Raw genomic sequence first — 16,239 nt, 5'->3', positions numbered from 1 at the left:
CCCACGGGCCCGCCGGTGGGCGGCACGGCGCGGCGTGGCGCCAGCCCGCTCCCGTCCCGGCGGGGACGGGGCGGTGCCGGCGGGGACGGGGCGGTGCCGGCGGGGACGGGGCGGTGCCGGCGGGGTGGGGCGGTGCCGCCCCGGCCGGCCGTGCCAGCAGCAAAGATGGCGGCGCTGCGTCGGCGCCTGCCCGTCGCTAAGGTGGCGGCGCGGTCACGTGCCGGCGCGCTCCGCCCCGCCCGCTGCATGGCGGCGCCGTGAGGCGGCGAGCCGCGGCGGCTGCGGCCCGGCGGGCGGGCGGGCGGGATGCGGCGGCCGGCGGGCTGAGCGGCCGGGCGGGGATGTGCGCTGCGCCGCGCAGCCATGTCGCGGGTGAGCGGCCCCGGGCCGGCCGGCAGCGCCAAGGAGAAGCGCTCCTTCAGCAAGCGGCTCTTCCGCGGCCGGGCGGCGGGCGGCGGCGCCGGCTCGGCCCCGGCCGCCGCCTCGTCCCCGTCCGGGCGGTCGCTCGGGGGGTTCATGAGCCGCGTGCTGAAGACCCTCTCCACCCTCTCGCACTACAGCAGCGAGCCCGAGCCCCGCGGCCCGCACGCCCCGCGCCTGCCCCCGCCGCAGGCGGCCGGCGGCCTGGGCAGCTGCTTCCCGCCGGGCCCGCCTCGCAGCCCCGAGCCCCCGCCGCGGCCCGCCGGCGGCCCCGAGGCCGTGCCTGGCGTGGCGGGGCTGCGCAACCACGGCAACACCTGCTTCATGAACGCCATCCTGCAGTGCCTCAGCAACACCGAGCTCTTCGCCGAGTTCCTGGCGCTGGAGCAGTTCCGCGGCGGGCCACCCCCTGCCGCCCCCAGCCCCGCTGCCGACGGCCCGCCGCCTGCACCCGGCGAGGTCACCGAGCAGCTGGCGCAGCTGGTGCGGGCGCTCTGGACGCTGGAGTACACCCCGCAGCACAGCCGCGACTTCAAGGTGAGCGGGGCCGTCGGCCGGAGGGGGCAGCTGCCTCGCCCCTTCGAGGTGGGAAGGCCGAGCGTGAGGCAGCCGCACCTGCCAGGCCTCGTCTGCTCGGTGGTGGCCCTTGGGCGCCTGCCTGCCTCGGCCTGGGCCCGCTATGGCCCAACGGTGCCCCTGGCCTGCCTGCAGCACCTGGGGCTGGTGGGAGCGGCTGCCCGGCCCATGCCGGCGGTGACACCAGTGCAGAGGTGTCACGCCACAGGCCGCCCAGTGGCTCCGCTCCTCAGGGCGTGGCAGGGCCTCGTCGCGGTCCTGGCGCTTGTACCATGTCAAAAGCCCTCTGGCCTTGCCAGCTGCGTGCCAGGGGCTCTGGAGAGCTGCTCGGGCTTGCTGCTGTCCTTCTGGAGAGGCAGACCCCAGGCGGTGGCGGCGTGTGGCCAAGGGACAGTGTGCTCCCGTTGTCAGCCGTGGCGGGCAAGCGCCTGCAGTTGAGTGCCTGCAGTTGAGGTGCCGCCGCTGCCTGCCTTACTGAAGGTGTTGAAAGCTGGCTGATGGCTCTGCTGCTTTTTACTGGTGAAAGCGTCCATTTTGCTGTTTCATAGCTTTGTCTTGCTGCCGTTAGAAAAGTTGCAACTAATTGTTGTTGCGGCGCTGGAGCCATAAGCGTGCATGGGAGGAGGAAGAGGAGGAGGAGGAGGCTGTTGGGAGCTGTGCCCCACCGTCTCCCGAAGCACTTGGGAGTTTGGGCTGATTTGGGGAACGCACTTCAGGAGTACAAGGTCATAACCTCCTGCTTGTACTAACTTGTGTTTAATACCGTGGCATTCTCCCCGCTGGGGCCCTCGCACCACAGTTTGATCCAACAGTGCTGGCTCCTGCCCTGCCCCGCTGTGTAGTGCTCTGCACCACTGTGGGCATTGCGCTTGCCCCAGGAATTGCTGTAGCAGAGGGCATGGCCTTTGCACCTACGGGTTAAAGATGCCCTGCAATGCTTTTGGATGAAGTAAGACACAACTGTTTTAAAAGCTTTCCAGGCCTGCCTTGCTTCTTGAAACAGTAAGAATATTGTGAGGTTTTGTTGTGACAGCAGTTCCCTGGCATATAAAACTGTTTGGCTGTGTGAAAGAATGAGAGGGTAGGAGGTGGCTTCCAAACCATTAACTTAAAGACCTTTGCTTTAGGGGAGTTTTCTTGCAGAGTGAGTTGGAGAGGGAATGCACAGATGCATGAAAGTACGGCAGAAATGTAGTTTGCACGTTTCTGGGCTCTCTGCCCTCTGTTCAGATGAGGTGCAGGAGCAGGTAGGGCAGTGGGTACTGTCTCTCTGGTCTGCACTCCCTTGGTGTCTGTTGGATGGTGGGATGTCTGAAAAGCTCCTCTGAGGTGTCAGTGGTCTTTGTTATGCTGAGGTGTTTGGACTGACACAGGGCCGGCACCCCCTCACTTTGCTTCTCCTGTGTTTCCAGGTGGTTGCGTCCACCCTTACCCACAGCCGTGTAGGGGTGTTCCCTGGGGAGCCTAGCTGTTTGCCTTTGGAGTGAGGGTGCCTGTCCTCTCTTGAGGATGCCTGGCACAGGTGGCCACACAGGTGTTGGGTAGGGACCATGTGCAGCAGGTGTTTTCAGGAGTGTTTATTGATGGAGGAGTGCTTCGGATGCTGTTTTAGTGCACCCAGTCCTGGTGGCACTGCAGGGCCCTCACCTTTATCATAGTCCATTGCTGCACTAGAGTTGTTCTGGCAGGAGAAAAAATTGTGGATTTCTCCTGAGTAATAGCAGGAATAAAAGGTTGGAAAGCAGAATTATCTTTTGCCAGTGTAACTGATAAAATCAAAGGGGAAAGCAGACCACTTTCTGGCCAAGATATGTTGTTGATGCAGGCCTGTGGTAGAGGTGTTCAGATAAGAGTGACAGGAGGAAGAGAAATGGGTCTGTAGATTAAATTAAGGCCATATTGCAAGGGTTGTTGTTTTTTTTTTTATAGCGGAACTTTCTTTGCTTATTTGCAGGCATCATTAATGGTAAGTGAACGCTCCTCTACTTGTTGCTGATGTAGTTGGAGCCCATCAATCTTCTGCCCGCTAGGTCCCCTGGAGGGTTTTATAAAGCATCTTGCTGTGGGGGATCTTGTCCCAGTAGCTCCTGTTCAGTGCTAAACAATGCCAACAGCCTACATCTTACTTGGAAGGACTTTGCCATTACATCAAGTCCTCAGCTGCTTCCTTACAGGGGTCAATTACTTAGAATGGTAAATTAACGCCTCTAAAGACAGTTAAGTAGCCTGAACCTGTTATTAAATTCAGTGTTCTTAATTAAATTTTTTTCAGCAGCAGATTTGCAGCACAGTTAATTTAAAGATGTAAACAACAGGCGTAGATTTGAGAAAAGTGAAAGTTGGCGTTTTCACTCTGGAAACTACTGCTTCTCCCCAAAACAAGAAAAGCAACCCCTCAGGCTTGTTTTGGATAGAGGGTGTAACGTTCTAGATCTGAATGGCTGTAATTGTTTTTAATGGTGAAAAGTGTTTTCAGGAGAGTCATTTTGCGCTTTTACTCCAACAGTAACAGCTATTGACAGTAATATTTATTTGGTAGTCAAAAAGCTGTTTAACCAGCATGCTTAGAAATCCATGTGTGCTGTTTTTTTTGCTTTTTTCCCCTCTTCTGGCACTGAATATAGCTGGGCAAAGGCAATTCCCAATTCCTAAATACTTATCTGCAGGCACTAAGCATGTTTTGGGATAAAGTATAATACTTATCTTCTTGTTCGTTCTTATATTTGTAGGCTTTTTTTCTTGGGGCAGAGGAAATTCTTTTCTAGGAGATTGTCTCTCTGAGTCCTTGTGGACAGAGGCCTTTGAGGGAGCGAGTTTCAAGATGCATTTACCCTTAGTTGTTTTTTCTTGATAGAATTTTCTCTCTTTTTAGGTTAGTCTTCAAGAAATAACCCATCTCACAGTTCATGAATCATATAGTCTTGCTGTTAAAAACAAGGCAAATGCAATTAAAACAAGCAGTTTGTATAAAATGGTTTGTCTTTTGCAGGGCTGAGAGAGAGCCTTGCAAGACAGCCAGTGCATGGTGAGGGGAGGTGAGGTGTTCACCCAGGCAGTGGCTAGCACATCGTCTCTGGTCAGATCTGCTTGAAGCACAAGGAACTCTGCCAGTTTCTGCATTTTAAACCTGGCACTTCTTTCTGCCACGAGAAAAAAAATTTTTAAGGATTTTTTTTCTTCCCAGTCTGCAGCGTGGATCTGTATGGAGTGTTCTCCAAACTGTTTGTGATGGCTTATCCTTGGGACAAGGATCTGCTGGGGATAGGGCACCAAGGAAGACTTCGGGAGTGCTTGCTGTCTGTGACTGGAATGCGGTGGGAGTTGTAGGTAAAGCTGTGTGTATCTTCTGCTGTTCCTGTCATGGAGGTGCTTGCTGCCCAGGGACGCATGCTTTGCTTGCTGCGGCTGAGCTGGCAGGAGGTGATGGCAGTGGGGAGGCACATCTTCGCAGGGGCTGGAGGAGCAGCAGGAGGCAGCTGGGGAGCAGGAGGTGCAGAAGGCTGTAGCAATAGGAAAAGGTCAGGAAAGGAATGGCTGGGACATGGAAGCAGAGGGATTTGGTTCCTTGCGTAGCAGCTCTGGGGCTGGGAGCAGGAGAGAGCCCGGGCAGCCCTTCCCAGGGAGAAGGTACGGGAGCACCGTGGCAGAGGTGTTGGATGTTTGTTTTTTATCTCTGCTTTGGATGGCTTTCCTGTTGGTCCTGTGCTCATCTGCAGTTTGTTTTACCGATCTTTTTCTTCCGATTGCTCAGTGGTTTTTATGTTCCTGCCTAAACAAAGCTGCTGCTTTCATAATGAGGGCCAATATTGCAGCTTGTGCTTCCTCTTTCCCCTTTGTGATGGTGTGACAATGGTGACAAACATCTATTGTATAGGCAGTAGCTGTGCTTCGGGCTTGTTTTTTTCCAGGGAGCTGTCCCATTCTGCCTGCAAAGTTCCTGGAAGTGTCAGATAGTGAGGACAGAGCGCCTTTTGTAATGGGGGATCTGTCTGCAACGCTCAGAGGTGGTGATGAGGGTCTTAAGTGAGAAGAATTTTTGTTTAACTGGGCTTGAAAAATTGTATGTACTTACCCAAATCCTCTACCTTTGCCTTCCTTGGAGTTCTGGCCTCCTGTGGATGATGAGGCTGTTTTCTGTTTTGAGGCTTTCTTGGTAGCTAAGCCAGTTGCACACTGAAACATGTTGATGTTTAACAAGACCCTTTGTATGCTAGAACTGTGCTGATTGCATTTTTTTGTCCTACAAGATGAAGACTGCCTTATTTGTATGACCTGCAGTGTGTACGGCAAAATCAAGATAACTTGTTTGAGTTGGCTTATCAAGAATTAGATCTGAACCCAGAAAGAATCCCTGTTAGTAGAGCAGGGATTATTGTGCAAGCTTAATAGTGCTGCTTCCATTTTTGTTTATTTATTTTTAAACCTGTGCTTAGTATAAGATTTCATCCTAGCTGTGTGTAACTCTTACAGTTTCAAGATACTTGTGTTTTGGAAATGCACTTGGTGTAAATACCACACCTGGGGCAAGCAGTCTGTCAACTGTGTTGGTCACTTCTTTGTGAATTAATAAATAACTTCTCTGAATTATGAAGGAACTGCAAAGTGTTGACACGCTCAGTACCTTTACCTTCTGTTGCAGACGAAATGACAGTCGTTGTCAGCAAGGGACTGCTTGGTGCAGTTCAGACATTGGAAGCCTTCAGTCCTGTACCTGGAGCTGTTAGCCATGAGCTCTTGCACTTGCTAGAGCCCTTGTCCTTTGCTAATGGGACCAGTTATATATGAAGTGGGATCCCCTGGATCATATTTAATTATATTGCTCTCTGCCTAGCACAGCTATCACTTTTTTTTTTTATTCTGGACAGTGTCAACTGCTTATTCCTGGACTATTTCTGTGGGTAGCAGGCCATCCTCTCTTGATGCAAAGATACGGCAGAATGGGACATGAAGGACCCTTCACTCTTCCCTCCTGGTCCCTGGTCTCTTGGTTCATGGTGTTTCGGTTCCTGTGTTCATCTAAAAGGGCTTTGAGTGGGGCTGGGTAGCATGGGATCTTGAAGTGCGTGTTCCAGTTCAGTCCAGGTGTTCCCAGGTTTGGCATTGCAATGGGGAGACTTGTCCTAGAGCTGCTCTGGGATTTGGAACTGACACACTTTACTTGAAACAAAAAACAAGTTACAGATTTCTACATCATTATTATGACACTGGAGCATGCTTCTATCTTCACTGAGATCACAAAGGTCTTTGGCAGTCTTTCCACATTAGTTTTTTTTAGTGTTAATGATCAATAAGATGCAAGTACATTATTGTGTGTGTGTGTTTTGTTTTTTTTTACTTTTGCTTTTTTCTTTGCGTATGTTTCCTTACAATTTCTTTACTGTGTCACCACGGCCACCCTGCCCCCCCCCAACCCCACAGTAAAGGGTTTGCTGCAGCAAGATCCTGGTTGCCTTAACATAGTAGTCTGATCTACATGACAAATCCAAAGGCTTTTCTGGGGATTTCTGGGTTATACTTAAAACTTGCATCTGAGTCAGTACACCAGAAGGCCGGGGGAGCAGAGTGCCGAGCTGCAGTCTGGAGGTCAGATGCTGGTTTGCTGAGGGGATTCTGCTGGTGGGGGGAAGCAGAAGTGGTGTGGCTGCTTACCTCCAGAAGTCCAGGAGGTGAGCAGAGGGAAGGGCGAGGGGGAGGCAGGGGAAGAGACCCCAAGGTAGAGCAGCTCTGCCCCGCTGCGAGGCAGCTCTGGGGACTGATGGCTGGATGGACCCTCCGTGGGGCTGGAAGTGCAATTGTGCATTGTTGCTAAAACATGTTCTCTGTCTTCTGAGCTCCAAGGTCCTTATTTCTGCACTGCTCCCACAGAATTACAAATGGTGAAAGTATGAAAACCGTGTCATGTCTGGCAATGCATGGAAGGGGTGAGGGAATGCTTGTTCTTAGGCAGCTTAATTGGATCTGAGCGTTGCTCTGTGCCCCACTTTACACACCAGCATTTATAAATGGCCACACTTGATTGAGAGTAAACACATTTTGTGCTTCCATTTGAACGCATGACTGCTGCAGAGCACTGTTTTAATGAACTCTTTTGCATGTCATTGAGTCAGTGGAATTAATGTTCGTTTTGCAGCATCCTTGAAGTGCACAGGGAGGCTCGTCTGAGCAGTAGTGATCAGATCCCTGTCTCAGGGACCCATGCTCTGACTTGGGTCCTGAGGCAAAACCGGGAGAGAGCAGGAGAGGTATGGGTGTGCAGCTGGAGCGCGAGCTCCTGAGGCTCCCGAGCCCAGCCCTCGAGTCTGTCCCTTACAACAGCTTTTCTTGACTCTCCTTTACTGAACTGCTTCATACTTATGATATTCCCCTGCTCTTTAATCCCTTGCTCTTTTGAATCCCACTGATCAGTCTGCTAGCATAGCAAGAAAATAAGGTCTTTTTGTAGAACAAAATCGGATTTCTGCTATTTATAAGGATGAATTCTCCCAGCAGTCAGCACCAACTCCCAGTGGTGCCTTCCAGCCAGTGTGACTGTGTTCCTGTGAAGAGCCTGGGAAGGCGTGTGCCTATTTGGGAATGCAGCACTCAACAACCCATCTCTGTGTCCTGGTCCCTTTCCCACATGGGAGAGGTGGCTGAGGGGCGCTGGCTGTGAGCCCTCTGCCTGCTCCCTCTGTGCTCTGCTGTCTTGGGGAGCTGCCGGCAGCTCTGCCAGAGCAGAGGAGGGAGTACTGCATGTGCGCACAGCACCCCTGCAAGGTGTTGTCTTGACAAATTTCGCTTTCTCTTTATGTGTTGAAGAAAGGTGGTTAATCAGTATTAATTAAGGCTTCAGCCTGGAAGGGTGGGAGTAGCTGCTAGCATGAGACAGGTGTGAGGCAGGGGTTGGTGGGGTTATGCTTCTTGTTTGGGCTTGTTAAATGTGGTGGAGAATCCCCTCTGGTCCTGGCATGCTGCACTCTGCTGTGCTCCTTTTGTTTTTACTTTTTGGAAGTGTAATAATAAGTGGCTATGCTTATTTCCCCCTCTGTGGCTGGCAAGGGCCTGGCCGTGCAGGGGGCTGTTCTGCACCAGCCTTGAGGATGGCTGGCTGCCCACAGAGCTGCCGTGCTCTCCTGTGGGGTGCTGCCTTCAGAGCCCCCAGCATCTTGGGGATACCCCACAGGCTGTTTTATCCTGCCCTGGCTGCTTTGGCAGACCTGCTGTCTTCAAAACTCCATTTTTCCTCTGTTTAGTGAGCTGTGGTAAAGCTCAGCCAGTGGACATCTCTTCTGTCCTGGGCTGGACCAGCACCTTGTCCTTGGTGCTGGGCAGGAGGCAGAAAAGTGAGCCCCAGGGCTGGTACTGAGCTCGGGGGCCTGTGAGCCCAGCTGTGTCTCTGTAGCGATGCAGGGCCCCACGCACCCAGGGAAATGCTGCGGATGCTTTCTGCCACCAGATCCCTGCTCCTGGCAGTGGGTGGGTTGCCGGGCCCCCTGCTGTGCCAGCGCTTTGTTGCTGCAAGGCAGCTGCCATCACTGTAAGCCTCTGTGGCAGGGGGAGAGGCTTGTTGCACTGAGTCTCCCTGGTTTTCGTGCCTTTTTTTGTTTTGTTTTGTTGTTGTTCACAGGCTGCAGCAGCTGAGCAGACATGTCCTGAGTGCTGGAAGCTGTGGGGGTCTGTTGGCAACAGCTGGTGGCAGGGCCCTGGCCAGGAAAGAGCGTAATGGTCCCTACTGGCACTTTCAGCTGGGCGAAGGGTCACTGCTGGCCTTGGCTTGGTCCCTGGCCTAGGGAAGAACAGAAGGTCTGAACTGTGCTGTTTCCCCAAGTACTGCTTTTCCCAGGAAAGAACATGTCGCTTCAGAGAGCAGAAATTGCTGGTTTTGTGTGTGAGCAGAGGGAGTAATGTAGATGAATGCTCTTCATGAGATGTCTGCTGTAGAAGTTGCCCAAACACAGAATTACATCTGTGGGTTTATAAAAGAAAATAAAAAATAATCTGAGCGTAACCTGATGATGTTCAATGAAAGATAAAGAATAGCCTTGCTTTCCTGCTCACGTGTGGCATTGTGTCAGGTCTCTAATGAGCTGGCTTCCTCCGCTCATGTACAAAAACCTTTCCACAGCTGCTTCCTACAAAAGGCACACTGGAAAATAGACTGACATTTTTCCTCTAGTTGTCTTTGTCATCTGGAACAATAACAGCACCAAAGGAGATGCCAGTAGTTCAGCTATGTTTGGATTTATTTATTGCATCTATTTAGAGCAGTAGATGAATGATTATTAAACTTTCAGTGGGCTGATAAAAATGATAATGCGTCTTTGCTGTAAATCTGCTTTATAGATGGACAGGGACCTGTTTGGTTATAGGGTGCCTGCATTAGGGGGTTAGATAAGTGTATGCAATCAATATGAAATTATGATTTCTGCCCTCTTATCTCTTCTGATGGTGCCACTTCCATTCAGGGTGCCTGAGTGCTGGTGCTTGCACATCTGGGGAAAGGGAAGATTCATTCCTTTTTGTGCCAGACTCTTAGGGGCTGAGATGAGGAAAGGGGCTTGAGGTGCATGGCTGTACAATCATGGAATGTTGTTGGGAGGGAGCTTCAGGGTCTGTACTCGGGTGTCTCACATCTGAAACAGCTGCACCAGAATTGTTCCTGACTCATTCTTAATACCTTCTGGTGATGGATGAAGTCTGTTCAGATGTGCCACCTATTCTTACAACAGAGCCAGATTAGGGGCAGGGGATTAAAGGCTATGGGGGGTTGGTAAATGTGGTGGGTTTAATGTGTTTTTATGTGTTTTTTAAACCCATTGCTGTTTTAACTCTGTATCTGCAGCCAGTTGTGATGGCTGTTGCATTACTGCAGTGGGTTCAGCGTAAGCAGGATCAGCAAAATGAGGTGTTGTTTTCTTTTGATAAGCGAAAGAGGAGAGAAAGTTTGAGGTTGTTTTGACTTGTACCTGTCTTTGTGTAAAGTAATCTTTCTGCAGCATGAGCAGGTATCTTGGGGAAGGGGTGTTGCAGTTGTGGCCTGGTCTAAACTGAGGTTGCTGCCTGTGCTGCGTAGATGTCACCTGGGCTGCCGTGTTACAGACCAAGTTGAGCTACCTTAGCCCTGTGGGCTGTGGGGAGCCTGGCACACGCTCCACAGCCAGGGCAGCAGCCCCACGTCCCCTGGGTGGTAGCTCTGCCCCTGACAAGCTGGAACGCCAGTCTCAGGAAATAAATAAAGAGGTTCAGGGTGGACTGTACTTCATGATGAGATACCTGCTCTCTTTGTCCTTTTGCTCATCAATTGTTATTGGAGCTCTTCAGGAACTGCTGGTCTGCCTTGCTGAGAGGTTGCAGTCCCCCGTCTGTGGCACAGGGCTTGCAGGGACCCTGCCACCTGTTCGTACACCACACTGCCCTCAGCCAGAGCCAGAGGGCTGCCTTTGGAGACAGGGAAGCATGTGGGGCTGTATTTGATTGCCGAGCCATCTAGTTGAGTGGGGGCTGCCCTTTAGGAGGAGTTCCTGGTATTTTTCTCAAATTGTTGAATTGTTTGACTCTGTACCTTTATCTCTCATTTGGATGTAATTGTGCTTCTTTACTAATTGTTCTGCACCATGTGTTGCTCCTCCTTTACACCTTGCCTGTCTCGTATTGCTTTGCTGCCCCAGCATCTCAGAGTGTGTCGGGAGGAAGGCACATAACATTTCACAGAGCAGCAGATGCAGAGGTTTAAGGAATAACAAACCCACTTGTAGCAGCGATGGCAGGAAGCATGAGTAACGTTGGGAACACGCTGCTATTGCTGGAGTGTTTTTGTAGCGGAGCCTCTTGTGAGGGAATTGCATCTGATATTTTGTAGTGCTTCCTGAATCACTTCCAACATCTTGTGATCTGTTTCCACAGGCAGCTCTTTATCCTTGGTCCACTCAGGCTGCAAGAGTGTTGAGGAAACCAGAACAGTTATCATGGAGATGATTCTGAGATGAGGAATGACACATATACAGCCCAAGGCATGTGGTTGCTCTGAATCCCTGGGGATCGCTCTGCAGTGGGGCATTGTGGGCTTGTGCAGCTTGCTGTAGGATGACATATCACCAGGAATGCATGTCAATAGAAGTCAGTGAGGGTCTAGGCGGGAGTGATGTGCTGGTGACACTCGGAGAGAGGCGATAAGAAATACTAACGTGGATTCCTGGAAGTCCTGAAGTACTTATGTCTGTTTCCATACAGACACGCACACCCCCACCCGCCCCCTTTTTTAGTTGAAATACCAGATCCGCTTCCTCCTAGTAATACTAAAGACCCTTTTATCTTCAACTCTGTCTACATTAGGACTTAGTAGTAACCCTGTTGGCTAACTTGACGAAAACACTAGACCAGATAAGGCAGCTGCCTCTTAACATGCTAGCTGAAAAGCATTAATGCTGGCCTGATGATATCATACCTTTTCATCCTAGTGCAGATAGGACCGTAGACTGCTGGGGGTGTGGGGTGTGTGTTTCAGCACTTCTCTTTCTCTTGGCCCTCTTTGGTCAACTTGCTGCTGAGAATGAGCTTGGTCTTGCTGCAACCTGCACTGCCTTTGGAGCCCTCCTCCCTCCATGGTGGTACTAGACATTGTCACCTTGGTGTGCTGAGCTGAGTGCAGGAGGGGGATGGGAAGGATGAACGTGGCTGTTAGAAGGCAAGTGTGTTACTGTGAAGGCATGGACAGCAATTGTAGAGGAAAAGGTGTAGCGAGATAACCACTTAAGACTGGACTAAAATCTCTGCTTCACACTTCAGCGACTGATTTTCAGTTTGGAACCTGACAGTAATTTAAGGGCTAAATTTAATTTTCAGTGTAATTTTTTGAATAAAGGTAACATTTGCAAAGGAAGTCTCCACATTCACATCTTAAATTCTTCCCTCCACTATTGTCTGGGTGCGTTCAGCTGAACGCAAGTTCTGTGAATACCAGCCTTCTCTCCTTGCTACAGATTTTTTGGATATTTTGGAACATTAATTTTTCCTAATTCTAGGTGAGCCACTAAATCCTGTAAGCAATGGCTGACTGTTAGCTGGGACCACAAACTCCAGTCATGGTGTCATGGGGCTGGAAGGGTGACCAGCCCCAACACCCCAGCTTGAGGCAGGGCCTGGGTCTGCAGAGCAGCTCGAGACCTGCTGCTGGGCCCTGCCGCTATCTAACAGCGAGGAGCTGCCTTGTGAGCGCCTTAAGATGGGTCAGCATGAAGCTTTCTTAAAAATAATGCGTTGTGGTCTGATCAAGAAACTAGTGTCTCGTAAATCTAATGGGAGAAGTATAATGCCAGGAATTGTAATAAAGTTGGTGGGAGTGGGACCCTGTGCCACGGTATTCAGCTGAAGGATGTTTAGCGATGCGAAGGAGAGCTCTGGTTATGAGACCATCTGTGGTTGAGGCCACGCAATGTCAGCTGGTAAATGACAAGGGTGTGTCTTGGGTGGTGGGTTTCTAGCACAGCTAAACTAGGTTTCTCTAGATCATTGCCATCTTGTCCTGATACCTGCTGGGTGCGTGTTGGGTGTTTAGGTATCACACCAGATCTGCAAGTAAGTTCACTGTATTTTCATGGGTTAGTATTAAATTTCATATGGTGCAACACTAATAATTCACTAGGCTTTCTGCTGAGGGAGGGTTCTCAGTATCAGGCTGATACCTGAAGAGGCTTAAGATCATTTTTCGGACCATGTTTTGTTACTTTTTCCTGCCAATGGATCTTGTTTTGCTTAATGGGAACTAGGAGTGGGGAAGGCTGTTTGGTCCCCTTTAATCTTTGAGTCCCTACAGACTACTTCAGATTTTTATCCCCAATAAATTGGCTCACAGCAGCATCCCAAGCTGCTCATGTTACATTGAGCACTGAGCAGGGGTGTGCTGGGCTCCCAGCTGTGTGGTGCAGAGGTGGGTGTTCAGTGTGGACCACTCATTTGTTTAGAACTGTGCTTACATATTTTACACAGGAGAGTGCTGGTGCCTGTGCAGGTGAGGACAGTAAATCTGTTGTCAGAAGGGCTTGCACATATGTAATGAGAGCAGATTATTTCTGTTTTCCCTTATTTTGCTGCCTTGAGGCAGGTGGACAGATTGTAGTGGATAGAGAGTATATGTTTATCAGTCCTTTCCTGTCTTTTTCATCACCACCCCCACCTCTTCTGGTGACCCCATTTTCTAGAGGGATAAAGCGAGCAGCCCAACCTCATTTCTCAAATCTGTTGTAAAGTCTGATTAGAGGAATGGAGGAGCTCTGGCACTGTGCGCGTGTGCAGCCTGCCTGGGCCCTCTTGGTGCTCCTTGGGGCAGCTGGTCTGCTGCAGCTTTCCCGCATGGCTCTTGCCCTTCAGGTGCAGCCTGGTCTCTGCCCATGCCACTGCCCCTTTTTAGGAAGAGCTTGTTCATTTTGCTTTTGCTATACACCATCTCTGTCTCTCCACAGAACATTGTGTCCAAGAACGCTATGCAGTACCGTGGGAATGCCCAGCACGATGCACAGGAATTCCTGCTTTGGCTTCTAGACAGAGTCCACGAAGATCTGAACAATGCAGTGAATTACAGTGGCATGCCTCAACTCAAGGTAAAGGATTTTGCTGCGAGCCAACATGGGAGAGTAGCTGTAGCTTTGCATACAGTCTTTCATTTTAAATAGGTTCTCCCTGTTGGCTTCTCAACTCCCAGTAATTCAGATTGAAAGAAAGCTTGGATTAAAATGCTGCTTATTTCTGGCCCTGTGAATGTAACTAGCCATTTCACTAATCTGTGGCAAGTGTTCCTGTTGTGGTGTAACCCCAGCTGGCAACTAAGCACCACGCAGCTGCTCGCTCACCCCCTGCCCTGGTAGGATGGGGAGGAGAATCAGAAAGAAGGTAAAACCTGTGGGTTGATATAAAAACAGTTTAATAACTGAAATAATAATAATAATAATGAAAAGGGAGACAGCAAAGAGAGAGGAATAAAACCCAAGAAGAACAAGTGATGCACAATACAGTTGCTTACTGCCTGCTGACTGATGCCCAGCCACTCTCTGAGCAATGATCGGTGGCCCCTGGCCAACTCCCCCCAGTTTCTATACTCAGTATGATGTTCTATGGTATGGAGTATCCCTTTGGCTAGTTCAGGTCGGCTGTCCTGGCTATGCTCCCTCCCGGCTTCTTGTGCACCTCGTCACTGGCAGAGCATGGGAAACAGAAAAGTCCTTGGCTTAGGGTAAGCACTACCCAGCAACAACTAAAACATCAGTGTGTTGTCAACATTATTCTCATACTAAATGCAACCCACAACACTGTACCAGCTACTAGGAAGAAAATTAACTTGATCCCAGCTGAAACCAGGACTGCTCCCCAGTACAATCACTTGTGAATGGTCACAAACCACTCTGCAAGAGCTGGGAGGCATTATAGGGGAAGGGCTGCCAGGCATATTGTCTGGTGTGAGATCCATGCCTTTCCTTGGACTGCCCCAGCTACTTCACATTCCTGCATAACCACCGGTGTGAGCAGAGCACACTTGTTATTTAAAGATCTTGTGACGTTTTTCTGGTGGTTTTGGGCAAGGAGGGCCCAGATTTGACTAGGGGTACTGGAGCTATTTGGTATGGTGCATCTGCATGCCTGGGTGTGCTTCTAGGGTTTATTCTTCTCTTTTAGCCACCGTTGGAAGATGATGTGCTGCTCGAGGGACCAGCCTTTCCAATCAGTAGTACTTTTGTGCAGGAACTCTTTCAAGCCCAGTACAGGTATGATATTTCATAAATTCTGAGGCATTATTGCATGCATTGGTGACTCCCTTATAATTTTGCCCTAACACTAGCTCCCAGTACAGTTGAGACTGGTGTCATTGTGTTAACAGCTGTTTCTGAATTCCTGCTAAATGAAATCTGAACTAAGATCTTGCTCCAGAGGAGTAAAAGAATTGCACTACTTCAGCTTTGGTATAGTCTGTGAAAATCTACAGTATGTACCACTTCTTCATCTGCCCTGATGCATCCTGAAAGCAAGCCAGTGCTCAGTGGAGTAAATGCTAAGGACAGCGCAGTTCTGCAAGGCTTTACCCTGGCTGCTGAGAGGCAAGAGCCTGTGGCAAGATCTGGAGGTGCCTGGAGGCTGCTGGGGAGTTACAGATCCCAGGCATCATGCAGGGTTCCTGTTATCTGGTGCTTGGGAATTCTGAGCTGAATCTTTCACTGCCCCTTCAGGGTTTTCCCATGAGTTTTCCCATGCTTCTCAGGAAGTGAGCTTTCTAATTTCAGAACTAACACAAGAAGACAACCTAGTTTCCAGTGTTCCTCGATGGCTTGTATCTGTGCTGCTATAAGAATTTTAATTGCTGGGCTTTCTCCACAGTATTTGCCAAAGCTTCCTTTGCAAAGGAGAAACCTTAAGCCTGGTATAAAATGTGAAGCCAGTGTAAGGTCGCAGGTTAATTCTAAATGTGAGAGAAGTATTGTCTGGAGTTTTTCCTCTTCCGAGTAAGAGATCTGTGCACCTGCAGTGCTGACTGTTGCCATCTCGTTCCTGTCACTTTTCTTCAAAGACAATACCCTTCCAGGCCTTTCATGTTGGAGCTACTTTTGGTGAATTATTAATTTTGTAGTGATGTTTATTAAAAGTCATATTCAGTGACTGGAGTGAAATCTTTTCCTGGTATGCCCTGTAATGAACTTTGAGACTAATTACTTTAAAAGGATCTAGAAATTAGGAGCCCACCATTTGCAGCAGCTATGTCTATACAGCCTCTGTGCAGAGCTGCTTTGTATGGAGAAAGAAGAGTGGAAAGGGGCAGTCAGATTGACATGCAGAGGCTGTTGTTTGTGATTTGATGTATCCGTTCCTGATGAAATGAGGTATAACGCTGCCCTATTATTGATATTTGTACTAGGTCCTCTCTGACGTGCCCTCATTGCCAGAAGCAGAGTAACACCTTTGACCCTTTTCTCTGCATCTCTCTGCCGATTCCTTTGCCCCATACACGGTATGTAACTGTCTTGAACTAAATGTTCGCTGTTTCCCATGCATATAGTGTTATTTAATTTGCTACAGAAGGAAGAGAGATGTCAGCAAAATTTCTCTGGTAAGTCTTTAAAAAAGATAGATAGGACCATATGGGGATTTAATTTTTTCCTTTGCAGGTAGATTGAGCCTTTTACTTGATTCAGAATGGCCCTCCACCCCCACCTTTAACTTCCTATAGAATTAATTTTTTTTGGAAAAAATATCTTTGATTCAGGTAACCAAAATATTTTGCTT

General features: G+C 49.8%; 1 protein-coding gene across 1 annotated transcript in view; it reads left to right on the top strand.

Moving 5' to 3' along the window:
• The first annotated feature begins 228 nt into the window (after positions 1–228).
• USP31 (ubiquitin specific peptidase 31) overlaps positions 229–16,239 on the top strand; it is a 34,303-nt gene continuing 18,292 nt past the window's right edge. The window contains exons 1-4 of the mRNA XM_055708446.1: positions 229–957; positions 13,434–13,571; positions 14,641–14,729; positions 15,872–15,964. Of these exons, the coding sequence (XP_055564421.1) occupies positions 364–957; positions 13,434–13,571; positions 14,641–14,729; positions 15,872–15,964 (914 nt within the window). The 5' untranslated portion in view covers positions 229–363. The remainder of the gene's footprint in view (positions 958–13,433; positions 13,572–14,640; positions 14,730–15,871; positions 15,965–16,239) is intronic.

This window comes from Falco cherrug, chromosome 4 (assembly GCF_023634085.1).
Source record: "Falco cherrug isolate bFalChe1 chromosome 4, bFalChe1.pri, whole genome shotgun sequence".
NCBI classification, from domain to species: Eukaryota; Metazoa; Chordata; class Aves; order Falconiformes; family Falconidae; genus Falco; species Falco cherrug.
The sequence above is the reverse complement of the archived record's forward strand: the minus strand, read 5'-3'. Positions and strand labels throughout refer to the sequence as shown.